Source organism: Plectropomus leopardus, chromosome 18 (assembly GCF_026936395.1).
Source record: "Plectropomus leopardus strain MGB_pleo_1.0 chromosome 18, ASM2693639v1, whole genome shotgun sequence".
Classification (NCBI taxonomy): domain Eukaryota; kingdom Metazoa; phylum Chordata; class Actinopteri; order Perciformes; family Serranidae; genus Plectropomus; species Plectropomus leopardus.
Window position 1 is genome coordinate 16,065,445 of NC_142193.1, and position 25,210 is coordinate 16,090,654.

The window sequence follows — 25,210 nt, forward strand, 5'->3', positions numbered from 1 at the left end:
TTTAGCAATGACTCTATTCAACATGGAGTACAGCAAATAGCCTGATTCACTCTGCATTTCAAGCCCTCATTCACTTTTTTGGACATTTTTGTATTCCGGGCACAAATGATGAACTGTCCCGCGTAGATGTCAGTCTACAGGACTCACTCACGTACGTTTGACACATTTCCAAAAATCGTCCGAAAGCAAAGTGTTTACTAGCTTACTTAACGGTTACAACAACCGTGCTAAAAAAGCAGTTAACTGCACAACTGTTGAAACTCTCCAAAACTACCGGTTTCCTCAAAAACGCGGTGTCTTCTCGTCTGTTTCAATAACCGGAGGAAGATTTGAATCCTCGACAGTTTCGGTGAGAGTAATTAGCAAGTTGTTGACCGGCGGGGTTATCGGGTGAAAGGTGACATCGCTTTCAGTCTGTTGACTCGTAGGTAAGTTTTGTGCATTGCATGCATATTTTGCAGTCAAGTTGACGACGATGTACTAATGTCTGTTTATGTTTATTGCTTAAATGTGAGCCGATTGATGTGTGTTCATCTCTTCGCTTTACATAATAGTTTTAGCTATTTTTTTTTTTTAAAAAAAGTCTGTGTGTACTTGTGTACCAGCCTGCACTACAGAAATTCATACATCTGAGTCAAAGCCATGTAGGCGATTAGCTCATGCCCACTCTCTCCTAAAAGCTCATCTTTCTTCATTATGTTGCATGACAAGAATGCACAATGCGGCGAGTGTCTCAGCCTCTTTGGGGTCCGTGGGACTCTTGCGTCTCTTCGGGGTGTCCTGGTCCTGGAGTCTGGCAGCGGGCCTTGGGGTTTATCTGGGCACACGGAGCTGGAAATACTTCTACATCGCAGCACGCACAGCCAAGAGAGACCTCAAGTGAGTTCAATATGTCCAAATGTACAGATGGGGGACACATTTAAAGAAACAAAACAACATAAAGTGTCCCAAGCCACCACAAGCCTCCAGAATAGCTTTAGAGATCCTTGCCAAGTCTGTGGATGAACACCATTCCTCCACAAGATATCCCCTCATAACCTTTATTTAATCAGGTAATCTCACGAGATCAAGATCTCGTTTGTAAGAGAGGCTCCAGTACAGCAGATGGAATGAAAAACAAACATAGCTAGACAAACCAGAAAGGAATATAGCATCAGAGACATCACTGAACAGATTTGAAGATGAAACTTTTTGTTAAACCATTTGTTCTTATTGAGATGGTGGTGGAGAGCATTGCCTTCTGTGAACTAATAGACCTTGGAAATACTTTTGAAAGACAGTGGGCCTTATTCACAGACATTTACGTATGCACAAATCTGTGCGCAAACCATGCTCGCAAATGTGTAAGCAGAAATTTGTTAATATTTTCCTACTTGAATTTGTTTCCACGCTGTGAACAAATATAGAAGTGCTGCAGACCAGGCGTACGCACAAATAAAGAAGGCACGACTCTCTTAGAAAATGTAAAAACACACCTTTTTACAAAATGCATAACATATTATAATATTCCTTAAAAAGTACTTAAATAGACAATATCTAAAACCATGAATTAACTTGCGCATGCATTTATTTGACGCTCTTTTATCCTCATTAATTATTGTTATAGTTGAAATATTTGACTATACACTTATTGTCCCACTCATAGTTTACAGTGGATTATATAAGAAAGATCATAATTAAAGGTGACATTTTTTTTGTTTTCACTTTTTCAGTTGAATTTGCCTGTAATAATGTCTACTCCCACCAATTCTTACTGTCATGAAATAATAATTATTATTATTACCACTGACATACATCCCACCCAGGGTATATTAAAGATTATGATCTACCTGCAAGGGGGTGTTAAGATGGGATATCTAACCTCACTGGGAGATACTGCAGCCCATGCCTTCAGGGGTGGGCGCATCTTTAGAGACCCGCATGTTTGATCATGTTTGAAGAGAGTGGCAACATTTACAGACGCTCACTGACAGTCGGACACTGGTGTCAAGCCCTAGTATGAGGGTAGAAATAACTTTCTCAATGGTACATCTCGAGGAGCGCCCACAAAGGTCAAACATGATTTTACTCCGACATAATATCTCTGCAACAGTGAAATCACTTTAAACGTTTTTTTGGTGTAAGGCCGGCAGTACGCGTTGGTCCAGAATCTTCCATAGTTTGGTTGAAATCAGGTGACTCTAAAATCTTTAAAATGGTATTTGCATCATTTTCATCAAGCTATTGCTACATGTCAGCTTCTGCGTTTGATGTTTCTCCACAATTTTATCTATTTGCTTTTCTTTAATTTGTCCCGTGTCTGTAGTTCTGATCATGATTTGGGTTTACATTTTTACTGACCTGTTTTCTCTTTGTCTCTTCTCTGACCCTCACCAGTGGCCTGTATGTGCTGTTGAGAGTGAAGCTGGATTTGTGGCGCTACATGCGCAATGGAAGTAACATTCCTTCCATTTTCACCCAGACGGTAAAACATTACCCAAATAAACCAGCACTGATCTATGAGGCCACAGGGGAAACATGGACGTTCACCCAGCTGGACGAGCTGTCTAACGCGGTGGCCCACTGGGCAAGAGGTCAGGGGTGGGTCTCGGGGGATGTGGTGGCCCTCTTTATGGAAAGCAGGCCGTTGCAGGTGGCGCTTTGGCTGGGCTTGGCCAAGGTCGGGGTGGAAGCTGCACTCATTAACTTCAACCTCCGCCATGACTCCCTGCTGCACTGTATCGGCGCGTCGGGATCTCGGGCTGTTGTGTTTGGAGCTGAGCTTGCTGACGGTAAGAGAACGTGTTCGACAAGGTCCAGTCAGGAAATCAGGTTCTAGTTTTATATGAGTGGAGGAGTGAATTCTAAAATGCTGCTTTACGGGATAAAATCTTTTCTGTCATTTAGTGAGTTCTCTAAAAAAAGACAAATAAATACTACAATCAGCAACACAATTCATTTTTAAATCACATTTTGTGTGTATCATCATGTGAGGGGTCAACATCTCGTCCCGTGGTGTCACACTTTAATATTCAGATGGTGTGTGAACTGTGATGATAATGACTGTGTCTCCTTCATGTCATGTGGTCAGCGCATGCTGTTTGTAACCACATTGCCAGTGAAACTCCTGTGCCATCTAATTTGAAGTTAACATTTGATTCTGTTTGTTCTCTGTAATACAAACATGTCACTCTTTTCTCTCTGGGGTTTCCGTGTGTGTGTGCACGACTTAGCTATATTTACTTTGAACATAGCTAACTTATATATAGCTTACTTTTTTGAATGTACTATTTGATCAGCACTAAATATGTTCCACGGATGTCTATGTTTCCATCTTAATGTGGCGATGGGTTTGTGACGCTTTCACGCCTTTAGAAATTAAATTATAATTAATTTAACCATATAAAATGAAATCTTAATTGTTGCAGGACGTAGCTATTTTCACTTGAAAAATATAAAAAGTTTCTACAGTACACTCCAAACTGACTAACTAACCTGACTGGTGTGCTCTCTTCCCGTCTCCCTCTTGTTTCTCGTACTGAATGTCAGCCATGTTGGAGGTCAGTTCCTCCTTCAGCCAGTCGATGGTACGGTTTAGTACAGGTGACCTCAGTGCAGAACATCTGGCCCGACTGAGTGCACAATCCCTGGACCCAATTCTAGCCTCTTCACCTCGACATGCCCCTGCACCGTGTGTTCCCCCCAAAGGCATGAACGGTGAGTACCTTATCTACCACTGAACTCAGCTGTGACTCTGCATGAGTCTTAATCTGTGTGATAAAGTTTCCTTTTAAATGCCGTCTTCAGACTATTTCTGTATGCCATGTTTGGCTGATATCCTTTGTTTGCTTGTTCTGAATTAGTCAAGTGTGCGTCACACAGTAATTAGTTTTCTCACTCTAAAATTGCTTCTTAGTAGTACTTCCTATTTGGAGTATGAATGACTTATTAAGATATGTACTGTCTGAACAAACCAATAACGCTGGTGAATGTGTCTTAGATGAATGAATACAAAAATCAGCATTGAAGGGGTAAGCCCCGGATATATCGTACATTAGGGATGTCGCAAGAACAGATGCTTCTGACAATGGCAAAATTCACGCTCGTTATTCTCCTCAACAAAGTTACTGGTAATGCGTTCTTTTGCACTCGACCGGGCAGCATATATGCCTACAAGTGTTCTTATCTGCCATTGAATTTCCAAGCGCAGCTGCTGCTACAGTTCTGCTTCCTCTCGTTTTCCTGAGGCCAGCGTTTTTTTTTAAGCTCTTTGCAATGGGAGCGCCACATATACAAACGTGAGCAGTGTGATGAGACATTGGGCATTTATCCTGCGCTGAGCGCTCTACATTTGAGATTTTTTTCCCCAGGGTCACTTTTAGGTAAAATTTTTTGCACGTCACTGTCACATTTAGCCCACCTGTCCAATCACAGTGGAGGAGGGGTACCACAAAGACCGACCATCACGTCTTACATTCACAAGCACTGACCAGCAACAACAACGAAGGAGGAATATGCTAATATACTTTAGGGCTATATATTCATATGTGTTCCTCGCCCACAAAATCTTAGGAACCGTTCAGGGAGTAATATAATTTAAATTTAGTTTGATTTCAGTGCGCTTAATAATGGAATGTCCATTTAACTCCATGGGATTTATTTTTTTGGTTATTGCCGTGATATTAAATTCTGTATAAAGAAAGTGAAATTTAACTCATATTGGCATCGACTAGTAAATTTCTGGTTTTATGCCTACACTGCATAACAAACTTGAGGTCTGTATTGTACAGGAAAATATGAGGTGCATTCAAAGCAATGACTATATTTTCTGTTGTGTCATTCTCTGGGTTTAGTGAAGGTGTTCCAGCAGTGACTGAAATGCTGTGAAGCCCCGTTATGGATCTTAAACTTGCAGTGTGTAATTGTAATCCTCTGTTGTATTCACTTCTGCAGACCGTCTATTTTATATTTACACCTCCGGCACAACAGGACTGCCCAAGGCTGCCATTGTGGTACACAGTCGGTACGTTACTCACCAAAAAAAAAAGCATCTCTCTCCAGACTTTAGCTGTGCGGATAATTATAGATGTCTGAGAATCTCTCCTTTGTTTTGACAAAAGTTACTACAGAATTGCTGCTTTTGGGTATTTCGCCTTTCGCATGAACCCTGCTGACATCATCTATGACTGTCTGCCTCTCTATCACTCAGCAGGTATGTGATGGCAGGCTCCAGCTCTTCATGAATACAGCTTTCCCCTTAAGGTTTGCATAACCGAAGTGTTAGCTTTCTCTTCTTGCCAGGTAATATCATGGGAGTCGGTCAGTGTCTGATCCACGGCCTCACTGTAGTAGTAAAGAAGAAATTCTCTGCCAGCCGCTTCTGGGAAGATTGCATTAAGTACAACTGCACTGTAAGAGCTTTTTCTTGGAAATTATTGAGAAGCTCCTTATTTTAATAAAATCAATAATCATAAAACATTCATTTCCAACAAGCCTCGAAAACAACCCTGCTCTCCTGTTGTAGGTGGTGCAGTATATCGGGGAAATCTGTCGCTACCTCCTCTCTCAGCCAGTGCGGCCATCAGAAAAAGGCCACAAAGTTCGTCTGGCAGTGGGAAACGGCTTGCGCCCCAGTGTGTGGGAGGCCTTCACAGAGCGTTTTGGCGTGGCGCAGATTGGCGAGTTCTACGGAGCAACTGAGTGCAACTGCAGCATTGCCAACATGGATGGCAAGGTCAGCAATCACTGTGTTAATTGTGTGTCCTGACTGATAAAATGTAAATTGGATCAGAGTTTAGCTAAATCTGTCCTGCCAGGTTGGAGCATGTGGGTTCAACAGTCGCATCCTCCCCAACGTGTACCCAATCCGTCTGGTGCGGGTGGACGAGGACAGCTTGGAGCTGGTTCGTGACAGCCGGGGGCTCTGTGTGCCATGCCGCCCTGGTAACTTACACTAATATTGCAATACTGATTTTTCTAGAGACAGTATGTGATTGCTAAATGTGTTGATCTTCTGAGAGCATCCCGCTGAGACTTCTCCGTGTCTTGCAGGGGAGCCAGGGCTTCTGGTGGGTCGTATCAACCAGCAGGACCCATTACGACGTTTTGACGGCTACGCTAACCAGGATGCTACGCGGAAGAAGATAGCTCATGATGTCTTCAAGAAAAATGATTCTGCATATTTATCAGGTTGCCCATCCTTTTTTATTTCTCAAAATACATATTTATATTGCATCATAGCACTCAACACAGCCTGCAGTGCTCCTTATACCTCTGTGCTGGCAAAATATATTTTGGGGGCGTCCGACTGTCCATATGTGTGCCTCATTGTCGTAAAGGCAATGTCTCAAGAAGGCTTTGAGGTAATTTCTTCAAATGTAGCACAAATGCTCACTTGGACTCGAGGATTAAATGTTTAGAGTAGCGTTCAAATGTTGTTTTGACCTCACAAAACATGTTTTTGGCTGAAAAACTTAAGAATTCATACATTAATTTTGACAGAATTTCACATAAATGTCTAATAGGCTAATTGATAAAGTGATGGCATTTTATATCCAAAAGGTCAAAGGTCAGCTTCACTGTAAAGCAATTTTCTGCAAAAACACCTTTCTGGCCATTACTCAATGCTGTAACTCGGGAACAGAAGGGGGCACATTTGATCTGAATTGGTGACTGATCATTGATGTCCACCTTGAAACTGTGCTGACTGTATCGTAGCTCTGCTGCCGGATGAAACATGCGTGTGAAGCATCCGTGTCTTAAAATTTGTAGCTTCTTTGCAGAAACATCCATAGCCTATTTGTCACATTGTTAACTGTCATGGCTACAGTTGACTCAGGTGTAAACTGTAACTGTAACTGCAACGTGACTTGCTCACAGAGACATACAACTGCAAGGCAGTAATATTAGTTTTGAAATGTTCAACGAGTCTTGTACATGTTCAAGAAAAAGAAACTCGAAAAATAAAGGCAGTATCAGATTGCCAAGCTTCCTTTGTCAGTGCTCAATAGTAATAATGTGTTATGATTATTTATCCATACTTTGCTTTCCATCTGTACCCTAGGTGATGTACTGGTGATGGATGACATGGGCTACATGTACTTCCGTGATCGTGGCGGAGACACGTTCCGCTGGCGAGGAGAAAATGTCTCCACCACCGAGGTGGAGGGCGTACTCAGCAGTCTTCTGGGTCAGACTGATGTGGCTGTGTATGGCGTGGCAGTGCAAGGTGATGGTTCATTTTGTGTGCTTTGGGACTATAATTGTGATTTCTCTTTAATGCATTTTGCTTTTGCATGTACTCACTACTTGACAAGCTTTTATCTCTGTGTGTCTTGTCAGGTGTGGAAGGTAAGGCGGGCATGGCAGCCATTGCAGACACGACAGGGAGTTTTGACTGCAATAGTTTCTTGCAAAAAGTCCAGCAAGCACTTCCTTCGTATGCCCGCCCTGTGTTCCTGCGAATCTCCCCACACGTGGACACCACAGGTACACTGTCCTTAATGCCCCTGAGTTTACAAAAATATGAAGCATCACTCATGATTTCACATCAACAAGTCATAATCTGTGTTATGCATCTCTACATTATCTCTCTGCACAGGTACATTTAAAATCCAGAAAACCAGGCTGCAGAGGGAGGGATACGACCCTCGTCTCACCACTGACCAGATTTACTTTTTGAACACTAGAGCTGCATGTTATGAGGCTGTAGACGAGGAGCTGTACAATGCCATAGCAGAGGGAAGAATGTCTCTATGAGATGGAGGCTGTAGCAGGGCAGACATGGTGCCTCAGTGAAAGACACGCTGTAGAGAAAGGATACGCTGGTGTCAGGTCAGTACGTCTTAAAGCACCACCTGTCTGGATTTTAACCTTTCAGGGTGAGAGGACTACTTACATAGGCAGCGTATTGTTACAGACGATTTTTAACACTGTATGAGTAACACACAAAGACTTAATGTGAGGGCATTTACTCCCTTTAATAACATGTTATAATTATTAAATGAACACCTCAAGCCTTTGAGCATCACCGCACATGCAGTGGGTTTCTCCCACAACCCAACTGAAACAGGATACATGTGAAAGTAGTGTTAGGACAGCAAAGGTAGAATCAGGTCAAGCTGTTACTGGGTATATACCCATTTATGAAAAGTGCTGCAAGGATAATTCTGTGTAGGTTTAAGCAATACTTGAGTGTGAAGCTATGAAGTTACTGATGTTTGTTTGGATTAAGCTGAAAGACAAGACTTGAACATGCAATACATGTGGCTACTAGATCAAACACTAACCATAGAGTCTTAGTTTTAATGCAATAGAAAACTAATCTCACTCGTCATATCTGAACCTCCGAAGAACACTGGCACAGGTTTGCAAATACACGCAAGTTCTTACTGTATGTGCCTTATATGAAACGACGGATCCGTGTTTCAGTTTTTAAATGCATTTCATGGAAAGGAGCTCAACAGATTGTGGAAATCACAGTAGTGATTTTTTTTTTTTCGTGCAAAGCTGAGTCACACAAAGTGACTGTCGTTTTATGTACAAACTTATCAGTGTAGTAATATATGGGTGTTAAAGCTATATACAATTTCAGATCAATATCCAGACAACAATTCTGTTGAAGCTAACTCAAATTAAATATTTTAAAACATGTCTGTTTCATGTCATTCATTAATAAAAAACAAATTTTGGATGATTTTTATGCAAACAATGGCATTATATCTCCAGTGTTAATTAGTCCATTAACTAGTCCATTGCCAACAGTATCCTAGTGGGTAAGATTTTCAGTGGATGCTCTTTGCAGGCAGTACAAAAGTAGGGATAGGCTCTGGGTGTGATGATCTCTGTGAAGGTGTAGAGGGGTGTTCTCTCTCCAGGGTCGTAAAAGGTCACCTTGCCTCTGTCCATGTCCAAAACTATTCTAACTACTTCTGGCTTCCTAGTCATGTTCAGTGGCTCCCATGGTGCAGTGCAGGCCTTATGCTCTCCATTGCGAAACCTTATAGTCCAGAATCCCTCTGCTGGTGTCAGCACGTGCTTGCCCTTCCTGTTGATAGACTCACTGGCCACTCCCACCACCCAGTAGGTGTTTTCCTTCACCTCCACATCCCAGCTGTGGCGTCCAGAGGTGTAGCCTTCAGCAGCCAGCATCTCAGCACTGATGTCAAAGCGTTCTGGGTTGTCTGGCAGCTTGAAGATCTGGGTCGAGTTCTGCACAACTGTGAGATCCTCTGAGATGACAAAGCAGCTAGCTGCCGTGTTTGGATCGATTATCACAGGATCTTAGGGAAAAAGCAAGATAGGAGTTAATATTGTGGCAGGGAAGGAACTTGTCAATAAAGCCGTGTTTCCACTGAACACTTTAGGTAGAGTACCCTTAGAAGCCATACATGACCTTTGTGGACACGTACCTAAATTTAAGATCTGTTTTGTGTTTGCACCTAAGACAACACTCTTAAATGTAGGTGGGGCTTTTACACAGTGGTAAGAGCTGCATTACTGCTCCATTCAGCTCTTGCTCCATTTCCTCAGCACGGGGGATGCAGAGGAACTTCTGGCCCATGTTGATTGTCCACTGAATGGGTTTGCATGATGATGTTTTCAGATCCAAAAAGAAAAGGCTGGATAAGAGTGCTAAGTGTTAAGAGTTTGTGTTGTAATGGATTGGATGTTTAAAAATAGCGGGTTTGTGCATTGAGTCCTTGTCAAGCAAGAGAAAGGTTTTCCCTTTACCATTCAACAGACTGCAGTGTTTCTAGCTCAGTGTGCCTCAAAAGAGGAATGATGAAACAATGAGTCAGAATGGAAAATATTTACTTGTACCATCCACAACTTTTGACAATGGAAACACAAGAGTAGTAGTAAAGTAGTTATTGTTTTAGGAACTCACTGTATTTAATGATTTTCTTCATCTTCTCCCACACTTTATACTTCAACGAGCCCAAGTGCCTGGCCACATCAATCAGAGCACCAGAAATCAGTTCTTGATCCAGGGAAGGTCGCCAGGTTCTGAAAAGACACTTGAGCAGTTAGCTGTTTAGAACCAAGTCTATAGAGCTACAGTGTAAACACTTACCTCTTAATTGTTTCCTTGTAATTCTGAAAACAAAAGAAGAAGAGAACAACTTAAGACCATTTTTGGAAAAGATTTGTCATTCGAGTTGTCTGAAGCAACAGTCTTATCTACCTTAAGAAATGGGATGTCTTGAGAAGTCATCTCCAGTTCCACTAATCTGATGGTGTTGGAGAGAGATGCAATTTCATCGTTCATTTCCTCAAAAGTCTGGTTCACCATCAGGTTCTTCTGGTCCTGTTCTGCCTTTAAAGCAGAGAGTCTGGCAGCCTCCTGCTCCTTCAGAAAATGGTGAAGGGCTTCAAATTCCGCCTTGATCTGTGTTTCAGTATGTTCAGCCTGGTTCTGGAAAGATGTGATTGACAGGTAAGCATTGCCTCCACACCGTGGCTCTCTAGTGAGTTCAAGGTAACATGATGGAACTGACCGTACCTTGACATGTTCTGCCATTTCTTCACAGACCGTTTTCGCCTTCTTGTACCGCTGCAACTTCTCTTTCAAAGGCAGGAGCGCATTCTTTAGTTCCTCCTGAAAAGTCATTGACAGGTCATCAAAACTTAAAAACAAGGTCAGCCTGGCAGACGGCCCAGCTGTCAGCACAATGTGGGGCTTTCAGCTGCCACATACTCTTTCCATGGCACCATTCCCTGTAAGCTGCATAATACAGCAGTGCCACATTAAGAGGACAATCAATGGAAAGAGACCTAATGCTCTGGCGCCATGAGCAGAACTGAGCTCATGCAACTAAGAATCAAGACGCAGTAATGGCAATCAATAGATTCATAACACATCAAGGTTTCCACTTCTCTAGAGAAGGCCGACGAGAGCAAGAGGAGAATGAATGTGTCACAGAAACCTTGTGGGAATCGAGTTTCAGTCCTCTCGGGACCCGGATGGCGTCGGCAAACCAAAAATATAAATCTATTATTAGATTGTGAATGAACTCTGACAAACACGTTCACACACATCAGTTTTTCAGGCTTAGAGAAGCACAAAGGTAGTTAGAAAAAATGTTGAAAAACACAACAAACGATGCCTTTGCGAAATGTTGACAAGCTGTAAGTTAAAATTATGCTCAGCTACAAAGTACCACTCCTTTTATTTTTTAAATGATGGATCGCCTTTGAGATTTAATTTGTAAATTTGCAAATAACCAGTCAAGCTAATCAACTATGATTACCATCTTCCCATTTCATTTATGAGGACTCATCCACACAATGTAGCTGTTGTTATATTGGTGATGTTAGATTCTAGTCCATAAAGACGTCAAATTCAGCATCCAAACAATGTGACATATTGTGGTACATTGTTGTCATTCCTTCCAGCTGTAATCATAAGAAGTAAGACAGGGAGACATTTTTGGAGATTTCAAGTTCTCTGAAGTGCCTGCTGTTGAGGATATGCAGCTCAGACAGTAAAAATGTGCCACCACTGTAACCAACCCTGTAACTCACCTTACAGTCATGAGCACCTTCCCGAATGGGATAGAGCCTGTGCCCAGTGTGTGCAGCTGCTTTCCCACATAACCCACAGATTGGCTCCAAGTCCTCCAAACAGAATAATGTGAGCTTCTCCCCATGCTCCCTACAAGCTTCTGGGTCATTCATGCTTCTTTTCATCTTGAAGGATTCGCAGGACTTCTCCAGCACAGAGCTCACCACGATTTGATCCATAGAGGAACGGCGCCAACACAGAGGACAGTGGTGCGAATCCTCGCTGCCTTGTGTCTCCCAGCTGTCTTTTAGACAGGCTTTACAGAATCTGTGTCTGCAAGTGAGGACCACTGGCTGAGTGAGAATATGTCCACAGATTGGACAGGAAAGGTCATCCTCCAGATGAGCACGTCGAGTGGCCATTCTTCTTCACTGGGCTTTGATGAGAGGGCAGTATTCGAGGCCCCTCCCACGTCACTTGAGGGCTACCTCATCTTGACCTTAGGAATAAGTGTTGATACCGCAGCTCCCGAAGGCATATCCCGTGTTATGCCTTGTTGTGTTGAGCATGCATATCGCACTTTCTCAAATAAACACCACAGGAAAAAAAACTAAACTGGCTGAACATTTAGGAGACTGTAGCTGTGCAGAGTGGAGCAAATGGTTGCTGGACAAACCCAACGATGACAAAAGAGAGAATGGTATGCTGAGATCACGTCTGTGCTATTTGAGAAGTCTTTTGAAACAGCCTGTCACGGTGCTATGTAAGAGTTTATGGAAAAACAATATTGGAAAAAAAAGGCTGGGTGTAGATATAAATAGAAGTAACCAAATTCGACATAAGTTATTGGGGTAAAGAAATATCGTCCTGCTGACCAGTGGAATATTTCCAAAGTCAAGTTTAGCTTAGGGGAGCGGCTTTTTAAGAACTGACACATGGTTATTTTTAAGATATCAGAGTCAAATCCACCTTCTGGTGGAAATAAACACAAACAGCTCATGTGTCAAGTTAAGTTTCTAAGGACAAATAGAGGATATTTCAAAGTAAGGTGTGCACACAGCAGCACGGTGGTCTTGAGAGTTAATTTGTTAATATTAAAGAATTTAACAGTAAGCTCATCTTGTTTGTGCTGTAATCCAGTACTGTGTTGTGGGTGTTAGTTTACTTGAGTCAGTGCTGTGCCAAAGAGCCAGGGCAAGAGAGTAAAGACAGAAAGATAATACAATCCTGCACTATGTAGGCCAGTGCTGCTGCAACTCTTGCACTTATTACACTGTGTTAGTCCTTACATGTCACACATGCTATATTAGGATTCACAGTCAGCTTTAAACCATGCATGTAGGAGAGTTATTAGAGTGTACGGTATCTGTGCAAACATACGTATATTACTCGAGGCTTTATCTTTAGATGGCGGCGCACACAAGTGCAGCGGCTTTTGGCTCTTAATTTATTGTTGTGTAAATGTGTTTGTCTTATGTATGTATGTCTTATTGTGATTTTTATGGTGTGGATGCATTTTTTACTGTGTTGAAATGAAGCACCTTACTTGAGCAGTGCTCTGATTTCATTGTATTTTTAATGTAATGACAAATAAAGGCATTCTGATTCTGATCCCTATATTGGCATTTCCTTAGATATTATGAAATGCAAAGTTTTAGAATTGTAAAATCAGGTATAAATGCATTTTAATGTTGACAGTCACCTAAAAGCCCGCCAAAATATTACATATTACAGAATTTAATAAGAGTGAAAACTTTATTTTCATTTACCCATCCTGAGAAATGTCTGACCAAATAAGTGGCAGTCTTGTTGAGATGCCACACACACACACACACACACACACACACTATGGCCTTGCTAGATTAGTAGTGGCTCTGCATGCAGTCACTGGACAGATGACAGGTATTTATTTTACTATTTTTTACTACACATTTTTGTTATTTAAGGTTAATTTCATGTGTTGTAAATAGTTCATAACAACTTCTTAAATGTAATTTAAAGCGACGGTTTAAAATCTGCTTTGCTTAAAGTGGGTGCATTTAGGTGTGCCCCATGTACAAAAGCTATGTCCTAATTCTGCCCCACAGCCCTGGGCTGCGTGACATCCCCTAACTTTCCCCCTTTTATGCTACAGCTTTCCTATCAAATAACGGCCAAAAATTTTTAAAAAAATGATATTTAAAGAAGTGGTTGAATTAATAGCTGTTTAATTTTGTTAAAATGTCACAGATGTTTTAATCTTTGAATTAGTCATTTGTTGAGGAATAGTGTATTAAACTGATCAACAATTTATTCAAGGTCTTGTGTTTAGAATTAGGGGCAGCTATTGGCAGAAAGTGAATATAAATATAAAAACTATGTTTTCTATAGTATATAATCACCCAAAAATAAGTGTGTTTTCGAAACCTTTGAATGAGCTATTTATATCTACACAGGCTACAGAGCAGGTCCTCTTCCATGGAGTGTAATGTGTTTCTACATTCACTTAGAATGGACATATTATCTTACTCTAGATAAATATATACGCATTTTCGCTTTGGCCACTGTAGTGCTCCTTCATGCCTAGCACGTGGGAGAAGTTTGAGTTTGTTGCAGTCTGCAACCTCACCACTAGATGACACTAAATCCTGCACACCAGGGCTTTAACCTTCAAAGCCATAAACAGACCAGGACAACAGACCCATTAAACAAAGTCCAGTTTAGAAGTAGTAATTCAATGCACCTATTGTACAGATTTTTTTTACAAGAGCTTTAAATTCTCCCAGAGAGACAAAATCATTAAACTGTAATATGTTCTGAAGATAATTCAATGACCAGGGTGCAAAACAGTAAATCTTGAGGACCTGTTTCTAGATTACAAAGATGGAATCAGTTGTGCAAAGACAGATGAATTGTTTTGCTTTGAGAGTTTACATGTGTTTACACACACACATCTGTGCATGTGTGTGTGTGTGTGTATGTGTGCGTGCCGGCATCTCTCACACAGAAATGATGAGGAGGCTTACAGATATTTCACAACAGTGCATAATTAAACATGTTTCCTTCAATTTTAAAAAGCATGTGTCTTCATAATGACTGAAAATAATCACTGTCAGCTCTGAATGTTGAAGTACTTCATGTGTAGCAGTTACAAATCCACGCTCAACAGTTTTTTAATGAATGCCTCTTTTTCAGCTTACCTTACGGTCGTTGAATGCCTCATATATGGAATACACTCTGTGGTTCACATGAAGGCCTGTTCTGTGGCACGTACAGCAGACCAGGTCTAACTCGGCCACACAGAGCAGAAACAGTTGCTCTCCGTGTGCTCCACATGATTTATGTGGAAGTTCAGGCCGCTCTTTAACGCAGAAAGGACACTCTTTAACACGGTGTTCAAACCAGAATTGCTCCAAACAATTGTTACAGAAGTTTTGATTACACCTGATGCAGGAGAGGACCACTGAAGCCAGGAAGACCTCCCGACACATGGCGCAGCAAGAGTCGTCCACAGTCTCCATCTGTGAAATTCAGTGCGGCACTGATGGATCTCTCCTCCAGGCAGTAGAGCCTATGTTCCTTGTGAATGTACAGTATGTACCATGGGTGTTCAACTACATATAGTGCTGCAGCAGGAGAGAGAGGAGACCCAGCTCCTCCAGTTTCACCATAAATAAACATGCACATGAAAGACAAGTTTTCAGCTCAGTTTCAAACTGGACAGGAGGTTTTTTTGGATCCACACCTTAGAAACGCTGCAATCACTGGGTCTGAGTGAGGATTTCAATATGAGTGTTATGAATGAATTTTAAAATATTTTATATGTTATATGATGGCTGGAGTCTGATGTCTACATATCATCTATTTCTATTCTTATTTATCAATTGTAAACATGAAAAATTTTGTAAATATGTTGTGCTTGGTGTTGAACTGTCTCTGTAGTCACACTGTTCATTTTGTAGTCACTTTCCAAAGGACTACAATCCCCTTGATGTCTTTCTTCTCAAGACTCAGTGATTGACACAAGTGTTCTGCATTAAGGCTAATAAAGTGATGCTCTCCCAGCTCCTCATACTGCTGATTCCACTTGTTTTTGTCTTATTGTTATGTATTGAAGAAGGTCTCTAACCGAAAGCTTGCAAAGTAAACATGATTTTTTAGAGGATTTGAATGTGCAGATGTGCTTTTTTCACTGTTGATAACGACTCAGCTCCTGCGCTTCAGTCTAAGTCCAAATACTGGGTGAGCAGTGTTTTTTGATTTGATCAAACCATGCTAATAAGAAAGTGGCACAATGACACATGAAAAAAATGGTACTGTATATGAACTATGATGAGCTACTGCAATTTTGAGCAATGAGGTTTAGATCACTCTTTGATATCAAGAATATCGTAATGTATTTATATATTAAAGTTTTAGTTTTGTTTTTATGACTCAATGTCTTTCAATGGGGAAAATGATGGTTTTTTTGGTCACTTTAACTCCTTTTAATTTATTACCCTGCAGCATAACTATTATTTTGTATTTTATACCCATCTTAACTTTTATTTTTTTTATTCTCTAGCTCTTTAATTTTGAATTGCATGTAAATGTCATTTTATAATGTTTTTTTTTTTTTTGCATGATGTCTCGATGCTTTTGATGTTTTATGTAAAGCACTTTTAATTGCCTTGTTGCTTGAGTGTGCTATATAAATAAACCTTGCAGATCTGGGGACAAGTAAAAGCAGTAACTCTAAAATTAAGTTAATTTACACACACACATATATATATATATATATATATGTGTGTGTGTGTGTGTGTGTGTGTGTGTGTGTGTAATTTTCCAATCAGTTAAATTGTATATAGACTGTTATAAGGTTTTAGAAGGATTTAAACGATAGACTGTGATCTAAACAAGTGAAAGGCTCCATTTACTGGGCCGAGTATAAAGGAAATAAAATCCTCTTGATTGCAGTTGGTTACTACTAATTCATTTGAGCAGAGCCCTGTCTGTATTACAAACTCATAATCACAATAGAAACTTATAGGCAATGTTAACCAAACACATTTACACAATTCAAAGAAGTAAAACTGATTTAATGGTGGACATTTGGAGCCGGGTGTATAATGAGCCTAAATGTAATAATAAATCTGGAGCAGAATATCGACCAGAACATTTTCAAAAGGCTGCGATTTATAAAGAATGTAACACAGACAGGAAAAAGGTCATTTGTAGTATCACTGACACTTCCCTTTCCTTCTCTACCCACACACACTTTTAACAAGTATTTCTGATACGTTTCGTTAAATACATGTATACAGAAAAATATAATATTTTTAATCATGTGGTCCACTTTATTGATCTTCACACAGCAATGACAAAAGTGCGAAAGAACACAACACAAAAAGACACTGTACATAGAGAAATACGAATTATCTTAAGAGGTTAAAGGAAAGAAATGGGATTAAAAACTGAAGGTGTGTAACATTTTTTGATTAGCTGCACTAACAAAGAAATGGCAAAAGGTGCAACAACATGGACCTACCCAGGATTTATGCCAGAGTTCAGTCATCCATGGCTTCCAAAGTTTAAAATCTCATTTGAGCTGGGTCAATACTCGACACGTGGGTTTGGCTGACAAGAGATTAAGGCAACCCTGAGCACATGCTGCTCTATTATTACTGCTCACCATGAAATATTGTGATTTACATGAATATTAAATAACAGATGTGTGCTATTAAACACTAAAATGCATGTCACAATAACTTGAAACAATGTGAACATTTCAATTAGCTGGACATAATCTCCGCTGCAGACAGAGCATGATCGGGATATGGCCGTATAACATCACCACCAGTAGTAAATGCTGTGTGAGATTGTATGTACATTCCTAAAATATTCACAGAAATTAGTAACTATTATTTTGCATGTGTATAGCCTGAAGCCCATTAAATGTGTTTAAAATGTTTTTTGTTAATGTGACAGAACATTCTTGATTTACAAACAATTCACTGGTTTTAAGACAATGTATATATCCAGTGCTCTGATTAAACAGTTTTTAATCATACTTGATATTTGGCTTCAACATGTATCTATATATTTAACATTTTCCTTCACTGTCCTCTCGCTGTCCACAGGATCAGAGGAAGCACAATATCTTCACATTAGCTTCCTGTCCGGGTGATCGGAGGCTCGTCCAGAGCGTTGGTGTCGGACCTCCAGGTGTTTGCTCTGAACGTGGTCAAAATGCTGGAGCAGCTCATTGTAATCCATCTGAGTGTGAGAGGCACGTTTAGAGGCCACTTTCTGTTTAGAGTCCATATACTTGGACTCATCCACAGTCCTCATGAGCTCTGGGTTGGGCACGCACCGCAAGCGATGTGAGAGCAGCTGGAAGGCCTGGCTCTGTGGCAGCAGCATCAGCAGGCCGTAGAGCGCCTTTATCAGGTAAGGGTTGTTCTCAACGTCCAGGAGCTGCAGGCGCAGGTAAGTGAAAATGGGGCTTTCAATGAGTTGAACCAACTTGTCGACCTCAACCAGGAAATCTACCGTCACCTCCAGATCTCCAAACTTCTGGATGAGGTCATAGGCGTGTTTGTAGTTCTGTGTGAGGAAACAGAGTGACACGGTAGCCACGGGGTTGTGGCACCAGGAGCGATACAGGCAGTAAAACAAAGCGCAGCTCTCCTGAGTACACAGGTCCTTCAGCTGGTTTCGTAACTGGAAGAGCTCAGCCGAGGTGAGCAGGATGGTGTTGAGCGTCTGAACCATAGTGGAGGCAAATTTGAGGTCCTCCTCCTTTAGCAAGATGTCCGCCATGGAGTGGAAGATGTTCTCCGCGTGAAGCAGCAGACAGAGCTGCCTGATGATGAAAGCTCCTCTGTTTTCCAGAAGTTTCCTCTCCAGACTGAAGCGCTTCAGCAGGTTGATCATGAACTTGTAAAAATAGGAGTTCATACTGGGAGTGGAGGGGGACGAGTCCACTGCTTTGGGCTGCTGTCCTGGCTTGGCACCCTCTGGGACCTTGAGCTCCAGTTTGTTGTCGGTGCTGTCGCAGGAGCCGACTTGGTCCGTTTGGCCAGCAGGAGATGATGCTATCTCAGCTAACACCTCCAGATCTTTCAGTATCACCTCATCCGACTCATCCGACAGCGTTTTCAGCAGCATGGGAAACAGGCTGTCCGTATGGCGGAACATTTTGCGTGGCGTCTTGATGTAGAGGTGGTAGAGCCATTTGAGCACAGCGATGCGGGTCATCATGCCAGTGGAGGAGTCGTGGAGATGGCGGTCCAACACCTGGACAATACCGTCCAGGTCCAGAGTGACCTGAGGCCTGTCAGAATTTGCTGGAGTGAAGAAGCTGATATTGCTGAAACCAACAGATTCTTGAGACGCATTCAGCATGTCATTACCATCCACCTCCGTCTTAGGCTGGCCGTCCTCTCTGGACGGTGACCCTGTACTTCCACTTTTGTCCTCCTCTTCATCTTCATCATCCTCGGGAGTCACCAGCTTCATCAGACTGTGATTACAGGCACTGGCTGCTTCTTTGGTATTCTTCTTTCTGTCGTCGTAGGAAAGGCAAGGCAGCACTGCAGTCAGGATTCCAGAGGAGTAGGGGAGAACTACTCTGCCTGCCAGCTGGATAAACTCTCTCATCCAGGTCATAGCCGTCAGCTGGATCAGGTCGTTTGTGAGTTTTGTTTCATCTGCAACCTGACAGTGGATGACCAGGATGTTGGCCATCTCAGCAAATTTCACGCTGGATGGCGTCTTCTTAATTTCCTTGAGAAACTCTCCAAGCACCACCTCACACGTCCTGCGGATCTCTTTGCTGTTGTCTCCGAGGATCTGGAAGAGCCCGTCCAAGATCTCGGGGAGGTAGTCTAACAAGTTGATGTCCGGCACAGACTCCAGGACATGAATCCAGGAGATAATAAACTGCCGAGCATATTGATTATTGGAGTAAATTCTCTCTCTGAGCAGGGGGACAAACGCCACTAAGTCAAACTTGTGACTCTCTGTCACAATGTCTTTGAGCAGTCTGTCCAGGAGTTCAGATCCACTTTTCACATTGGGGTCCGGGTCCGCTGCAAGCTTGCTGAGCCCATCAAAGAGCAGGTTGAAGTGGGGCAGCACAGCCCCCCTGGCCACCTTCACTATATTATAGAGGGCCTCGCAGGCATAGTAGCGCAGGCGGCTGTCTGAGTCATTAAAGCACGTGAGCACTGGCTCAATAAGCTCCTTCAGATACAGACCTGAGTCCTTGCCCAGGGCGATGGAGCAAGCTGCCAGTCCGATGAGACCCCCCTTACGGCTGTGGGGGTGCTGGGAAAGCGCAAACTCCGACGCCAGGATCTGGATGACATGTCTGATCTGAGTAGAGTTGTTTTGGGCCACAAACTCGCGCACCAGCTTCTCTATTTCCAGAGCTGCGACTTTCCTCTTCTCGTACAGTTTGTCATTCAAAGCCCTGACGATGTTGGGCGTCAGAGGAGAAAAGTCCTTCTCCGTGTTCATGTTTGCGGCTGCGGTTGTCCCGGAGACTGCTAAAAGAAATATAAGTTAACACGAGAGAATACTGTCCGCATTTATGTTCACTTGTGTGCGATAACACATCGGTTTTCCTCGAGAATCAGGAAGCTTTGTAATAAAACGCAGCTGACCGGTTACATCCGGCGGAAACACGTCACGGCTGCTACATTTATTTAGTTCCCGCTTTGTGAGGACCGTTAACTCAAATTAGCATCATTAGCTTCGCGCTCGGCTAATGCACTCAACACTATTTCGCTTCTTGAATTTGTCATATTTACTTTTTTTTAGCCGTTGAAGAGAGTTGTGTCACAGCCAGCGTCCGCCATGACGAGCCGCTTCTCCTTTCACTCCCAGCTCTCCTCCATCATGGAGACGATGGCCAGGTCTGCCCTGAGTCAAATCAGCAAGCTGGTGGACGAGGACACGGCGGAGCTCCGGCTGCGGTTGTCTCAGCTCCTGGTCGCTAACACCGCCCTGGCAGAGAAAGTAAACAGTCTGGAGTGCGAGCTGACGATTGTGAGGAGCGACTCTCCCACATTGTGTAAAAGTTATCGCACCGTAGGTGTACAAACTGTGTGCCACGGGGACGGGGACGCTCATGGTACTCTATTGTTTCACAGTAACAAAAGCTCAGAGGATTTGAACTCAAATCATCTTGCATTGTTTCTGTGTTTACTTTCGCTGCTTTACTTGTATTGTTTGGCTCTTCCTTAGTGCCTGGGTCGCCCACCATAGAGGGGATCTTTGGGAAAGATTGGTGTATGAATCTGTGGAAAGACAGAAACCCAGACAGTGCGGAGAGAGACTCACCGCAGTCCTCCGAGGAAGTAAGAGGGAGGTTTACAGAGCTGTTAATTCTTTGATATCGTTATGGCCTTTAGTAATTAAAAAAAAAAAAAAAGGCTGTTTTTACAGGCGTCCAACATGCACTGCAGCAGGTGATGTGCAGGTGTAAATGTATTCAAACGTCACAATACATCAAAAATATTCATGTTCTGAATATTGCAATGGATAACAACTGAAAAGCAAATTTGATGTAGTAAGGGAGTTTAAAGATGCCCTGATAAATGTCTGAACTGTGTAATTTATTTCCCACTTAAAAAGTGCATTAAATTTATTCATCTAAAAATAAGGCCTTAATTGGTATTACATATCTTAAATCAAACTTTCAAAAATCCTAAAATGCGAAGTTATTGGGAAAGGGATATTGTGATTTTTTTTCTGACATTGCCTCCTGAAATCTTCAAAAAAAAAAAAAAAAAAAAAGGTAATAGCAAAATTTAAAAAAGCTAACAAAGGATGTAGGACAGTTTAGGATAAAGCAACCAGCAGCACTTGTGTACATTTACTTCAGCCAATCGATTATATATATATATATATATATATATATATATATATATATATATATATATGGAAAAATAAATGGATTCTTTAATTAAGTTATATCTTAAGTGTTTTATATGTGTTCCACTGTAGAGTTTTTTTTGTTTACTAGCATTTGAAGTAGATAACTAACTTTTTAACTTGATCAAAAAACATTATTTTTATGTTTAAGTAAATATTTGGGCACAAATGTCCCCAGTAAGTAATTGATGAACTTCATATCTTTTTTTTTTTATTGTAAAATTGCTCTTAAATTTTACTTTGAGTCGCATTAAAAAACTCTAACAATGTCTAACTTAACTTAAACTGCAGGACCCCTGTTTAGGTTATAATATTCATATGATGTTTACCGAAGGAAATTATGGTAAAAAGAGTACACAATGATAATATTAAACTGTTATTATGCAAGTGAACACAACAGACACATCGCATCAAGAAATGCATGTAACTATTTTTATTATCAAGGTTTTTGTTGCTTTTTTTGCGTGTGTTTTTAATTAATGATAAAAGTTAGGGAGTCATAGTTGTCCAAAAGAGGAAGACGGATACGTGTATAACGCCCCAGTTTAGGAACAATTTTTACATTAAATACATGAGATAGTGAATCCTAACAATTCCTTTGCATCAATTTAAAGCTTAGCTGAAAAGCACAAGACCTGTCCCCATAATCACCCACCAAGTCACTGCATGCTCGGCTTGTCTGCTCTCATTTGCTTGTCTGTGTTTGTCAGATTGCATCCCTTCTGCCTCTGTAGTCTGTAATGTAATGTGATTTTAGAGATTTTTCAAGATGTAACTGCTTGTACCGATTGTGCTTAATATCATTTTGCATCTCCTAGTTGGCATGATGTTTGCTTTGCTCCTCTAAGCTTTTTTTTTCAGTTCAGCTGTTCATGTTTTGCTTTCCCCAGTTCTAATTTGTAATGTTGTGTGTTTTATTTGTTGGCCAGTTTGAGGGATTGTGTAACATAGGCTCATTAACAGTGATGTGGATCAATGTGCATTGTCCCAGAAAAGAAACAAATTAAATAAATAAGAAATCCTAAAACCTTGGTCTATAAATTGTCTAACAGTTGTGCACATATCACTCATTCATTCATTATGTTTTTTATTTTTGTGTCATGCCAAACCATTGCATGTGCAAAGCATGTGCAAAAAGGAACATAAACTTAAAAACAAAAAACATCCCAAAATAAACTGCTACATGAGCAGCCACTAAACATCTACAGATGATCTCAATAAAGAGCTTTTTTCTGTACTTTGTACAGATGGATTTTGTGAACACCCATCTCAAAATTTGTGCTACTTCCATATTTTTAAAGAAATCGATAACTTTTGTCTAACTCAACAAAGCACTGCACAGTTCACAATTAAAAGGGCAACAGAGAATATGGAACTCATCTTCTTTAACATTTAGAGTTTAGATTTCCTTGTCAGATTTGCGTTACTTTCTCTAAACTAACATGCCGTCTGGTTTCAATAGGCAAAGTTAAAATACCAGATTTCAGCTGAGTGCACAGAGATCTTTACCTCTTAGACAAATCATATACAACATACATCATAACATTTTCATCGCTGTAAAAGTAGGCAGTTATTGTTTAGTCCGCACATCATCAGCTGTCTGTCTGTTACCCATGGCAAACACAGATTATCCAAACAAACCAATATTGAGTTTTTTATTATTTAAAAAAAGCGTCACTAAATCCAGATTGTTGTCATGGTAGTTTCACATATTCTCCTTTTTATTAAAAAAGTAATTAATCAATGATAAAATTGCTGCTGATTAAATTATCACTTGGCTACTAGAACAGTTACTTCAGCTCTAGTCTGGTAAAGCATTGTTGTCAGAAAATGTCACCGTATTTTACAGTTTAACATTTGGACTTTTCCATTTGGCAGTTTACAGAGACCCTGTCCAACCACATTACTGAGACAGAGGTCAAAGATGAAGACGGGGAGGACGCGGCCAGCAGCTGCCAGCAGGAAGCGCTTACTACAGAAGGTAAGAGAGTGAAAAAATGTCGGCATTAAAGGAATACACAGCACAGAGTCAGCAGCCTTATGTGCTTCCTGGAGTGTTTGACTTTATGTTTGTATGCAACAGAACATGAAGAAAGCATGGCCGTGGAACCAGAGCGACACTCAGTCGGTATCTCGGTCGATGGCAGCACCTACAGCCTGCCGTTTGATGAGGATGAGGAGCCTGCTGTGTGTGCAGGTGGTATGGAAGAAGCGTCCTTGCAGCTGATTTGCATCAGTGACACAGAGGAGCCTTTCAGCTCTCATATCATTCCAATTGAAGAAGACGATGAAGATGACAATGTACAGTTTGTTGAAGAAACCCAGCCGGAGGAAACGTCGAATGCTGCAAGTATGCCCAGCTACAACAAAGAGCTCACATTCCCTGCAAACGACTCGGAAAACAGCACCGCTCCGGATTCCCAGGATGACTTTAATATGCATCATGTAGAAACCGCGAGAGATTCAGACAAAGATGGATTTAGCTGTGTAATATGCGGCAGGATGTTCTTCCACAAGGGCGTTCTAGCACACCACATAAAGTCCCACAAGTCCAACTATTGCAACGTTTGTAAGCAGGTTTTCCCCCACAAGCAGTTTAACACGCACACCTGCCAGCCTCCGGTTCCCTCTATGTCAGGCACTAGATACTGTGAGATATGCAGGAAGACCTTCGCAAACCCGTCAGCACTGAGGATTCACTATCTTGTCCACACAGGAGAGAAACCACACAGGTGCAGCTTCTGCGGGAAAGGGTTCACCCAGAAAGGCAATCTGAAATGTCACCTTCGTATCCACACTGGAGAGAGACCTTTCTGCTGTGTCAAATGTGGGAAGACATTCACTCAAAAGGTCAACCTCAACCATCATTTAATGGCACACAGAAAACAAGAGGTCCCCAAGGCGAGGAGAAATCAACCTGTCAGGAACTGACGAGAACTGTAGCTTTATTTATCTGAATGCATCATCTGATACTTGTCACATTAGTGTAGGGGCATTTAATGCCATGTCTGTAATGACTTGTAGTCTGTACTGTAGTGCTTCTAAAGCAACATGTCCTGTTCTTGCCAATTTATTTAAGTGTCAAGCACATAGATGTTGTTTCTGTCCTTGTAATAAAGCACATGAATGTTCTTTTTATTAAACTTTTATTTAATAAAACTCCCTTTAAAGTGTATTTCTTTGTCTACACTATACTGAAGTTGCCTTGAAAGTCTTTACATCTTCAACTCTGACAATTTGAACAAAACACATCTGAAGGAGCTCCGTAAGGGGCACGCAGGTGCGAGTGGAAAAGGGGGAAGGAAAATAAACAGCACAAGATTTCTTTCCTGTGTGTGGACAATTCACTCAGTTGGGTCAGCATGGTCTGTTCAGGGGAATTATATATATTATAAATGTACACTGAGCAGCCATAACATTAGACCCATTAACGGGTGAAGTGAATAATAAGTGAAGAATAAGTGAATAATCAAGGTGGAGGGCACGTACATCCAAAGTACTTTTACAGGTCGAACTAAGGCAAAAGAAGCCAATCTTATGTAAGAATGTACCGAATACAATGCAACAACAAAAAACACTAACCATCAAAAAATACGATTAGTATTTTTGGATGATCTGTGATATATTCTTGTAACCTTTGATGTGTTGCACTTAGTATATTGCACTTTTGATGTGTTGAATTCAGTATATTCTTGTGTAATATTGGTTTCTTTTCATGGAGGCATGTTCTGTCCGCCATGAGGGCCTGCCAGCTCTGCTCTGATTGGCCCAACCTGATTGTCTCAGCCTGAGAGTGGATTGTCTCTCAATCGAGCAGATCACGAT

The 25,210-nt window shown here is 41.4% G+C and overlaps 4 protein-coding genes across 5 annotated transcripts; 2 read left to right on the plus strand and 2 right to left on the minus strand.

Moving 5' to 3' along the window:
• The first annotated feature begins 25 nt into the window (after nucleotides 1-25).
• slc27a1a (solute carrier family 27 member 1a) lies at nucleotides 26-8,629 on the plus strand. Its single transcript, XM_042504798.2, has 13 exons — nucleotides 26-428; nucleotides 712-879; nucleotides 2,377-2,771; nucleotides 3,529-3,696; nucleotides 4,933-5,002; nucleotides 5,100-5,191; nucleotides 5,281-5,390; nucleotides 5,504-5,713; nucleotides 5,796-5,922; nucleotides 6,031-6,168; nucleotides 7,043-7,207; nucleotides 7,321-7,467; nucleotides 7,580-8,629. The coding sequence occupies exons 2-13, from the start codon at nucleotides 713-715 to the stop codon at nucleotides 7,735-7,737; spliced, it is 1,947 nt and encodes a 648-aa protein (XP_042360732.1). The 5' UTR covers nucleotides 26-428; nucleotide 712; the 3' UTR covers nucleotides 7,738-8,629.
• trim35-13 (tripartite motif containing 35-13) lies at nucleotides 7,938-12,006 on the minus strand. Its single transcript, XM_042504805.2, has 6 exons — nucleotides 11,506-12,006; nucleotides 10,484-10,579; nucleotides 10,166-10,396; nucleotides 10,055-10,077; nucleotides 9,869-9,987; nucleotides 7,938-9,260 (listed from the first exon to the last, which is right to left on the minus strand). Exons 1-6 carry the CDS (start codon nucleotides 11,905-11,907, stop codon nucleotides 8,725-8,727), a joined length of 1,407 nt encoding a protein of 468 aa, XP_042360739.2. The 5' UTR covers nucleotides 11,908-12,006; the 3' UTR covers nucleotides 7,938-8,724.
• A 4,771-nt stretch (nucleotides 12,007-16,777) lies between these two features.
• On the minus strand, nucleotides 16,778-20,110 carry vac14 (vac14 homolog (S. cerevisiae)). The gene has a single exon (XM_042504795.2). The coding sequence runs from the start codon at nucleotides 19,964-19,966 to the stop codon at nucleotides 17,606-17,608; it is 2,361 nt and encodes a 786-aa protein (XP_042360729.1). The 5' UTR covers nucleotides 19,967-20,110; the 3' UTR covers nucleotides 16,778-17,605.
• A 43-nt stretch (nucleotides 20,111-20,153) lies between these two features.
• LOC121956537 (uncharacterized) lies at nucleotides 20,154-24,357 on the plus strand. Of its 2 annotated transcripts, XM_042504806.2 has the most exons (4): nucleotides 20,154-20,582; nucleotides 20,696-20,808; nucleotides 23,264-23,366; nucleotides 23,469-24,357. In XM_042504806.2, exons 1-4 carry the CDS (start codon nucleotides 20,306-20,308, stop codon nucleotides 24,314-24,316), a joined length of 1,341 nt encoding a protein of 446 aa, XP_042360740.2. In that variant the 5' UTR covers nucleotides 20,154-20,305; the 3' UTR covers nucleotides 24,317-24,357. The 2 variants fall into 2 exon arrangements, with proteins under 2 accessions (XP_042360740.2, XP_042360741.2); XM_042504807.2 differs by lacking the exon at nucleotides 20,696-20,808 and having other exon boundaries at nucleotides 20,154-20,539.
• Nucleotides 24,358-25,210: the final 853 nt, after the last annotated feature.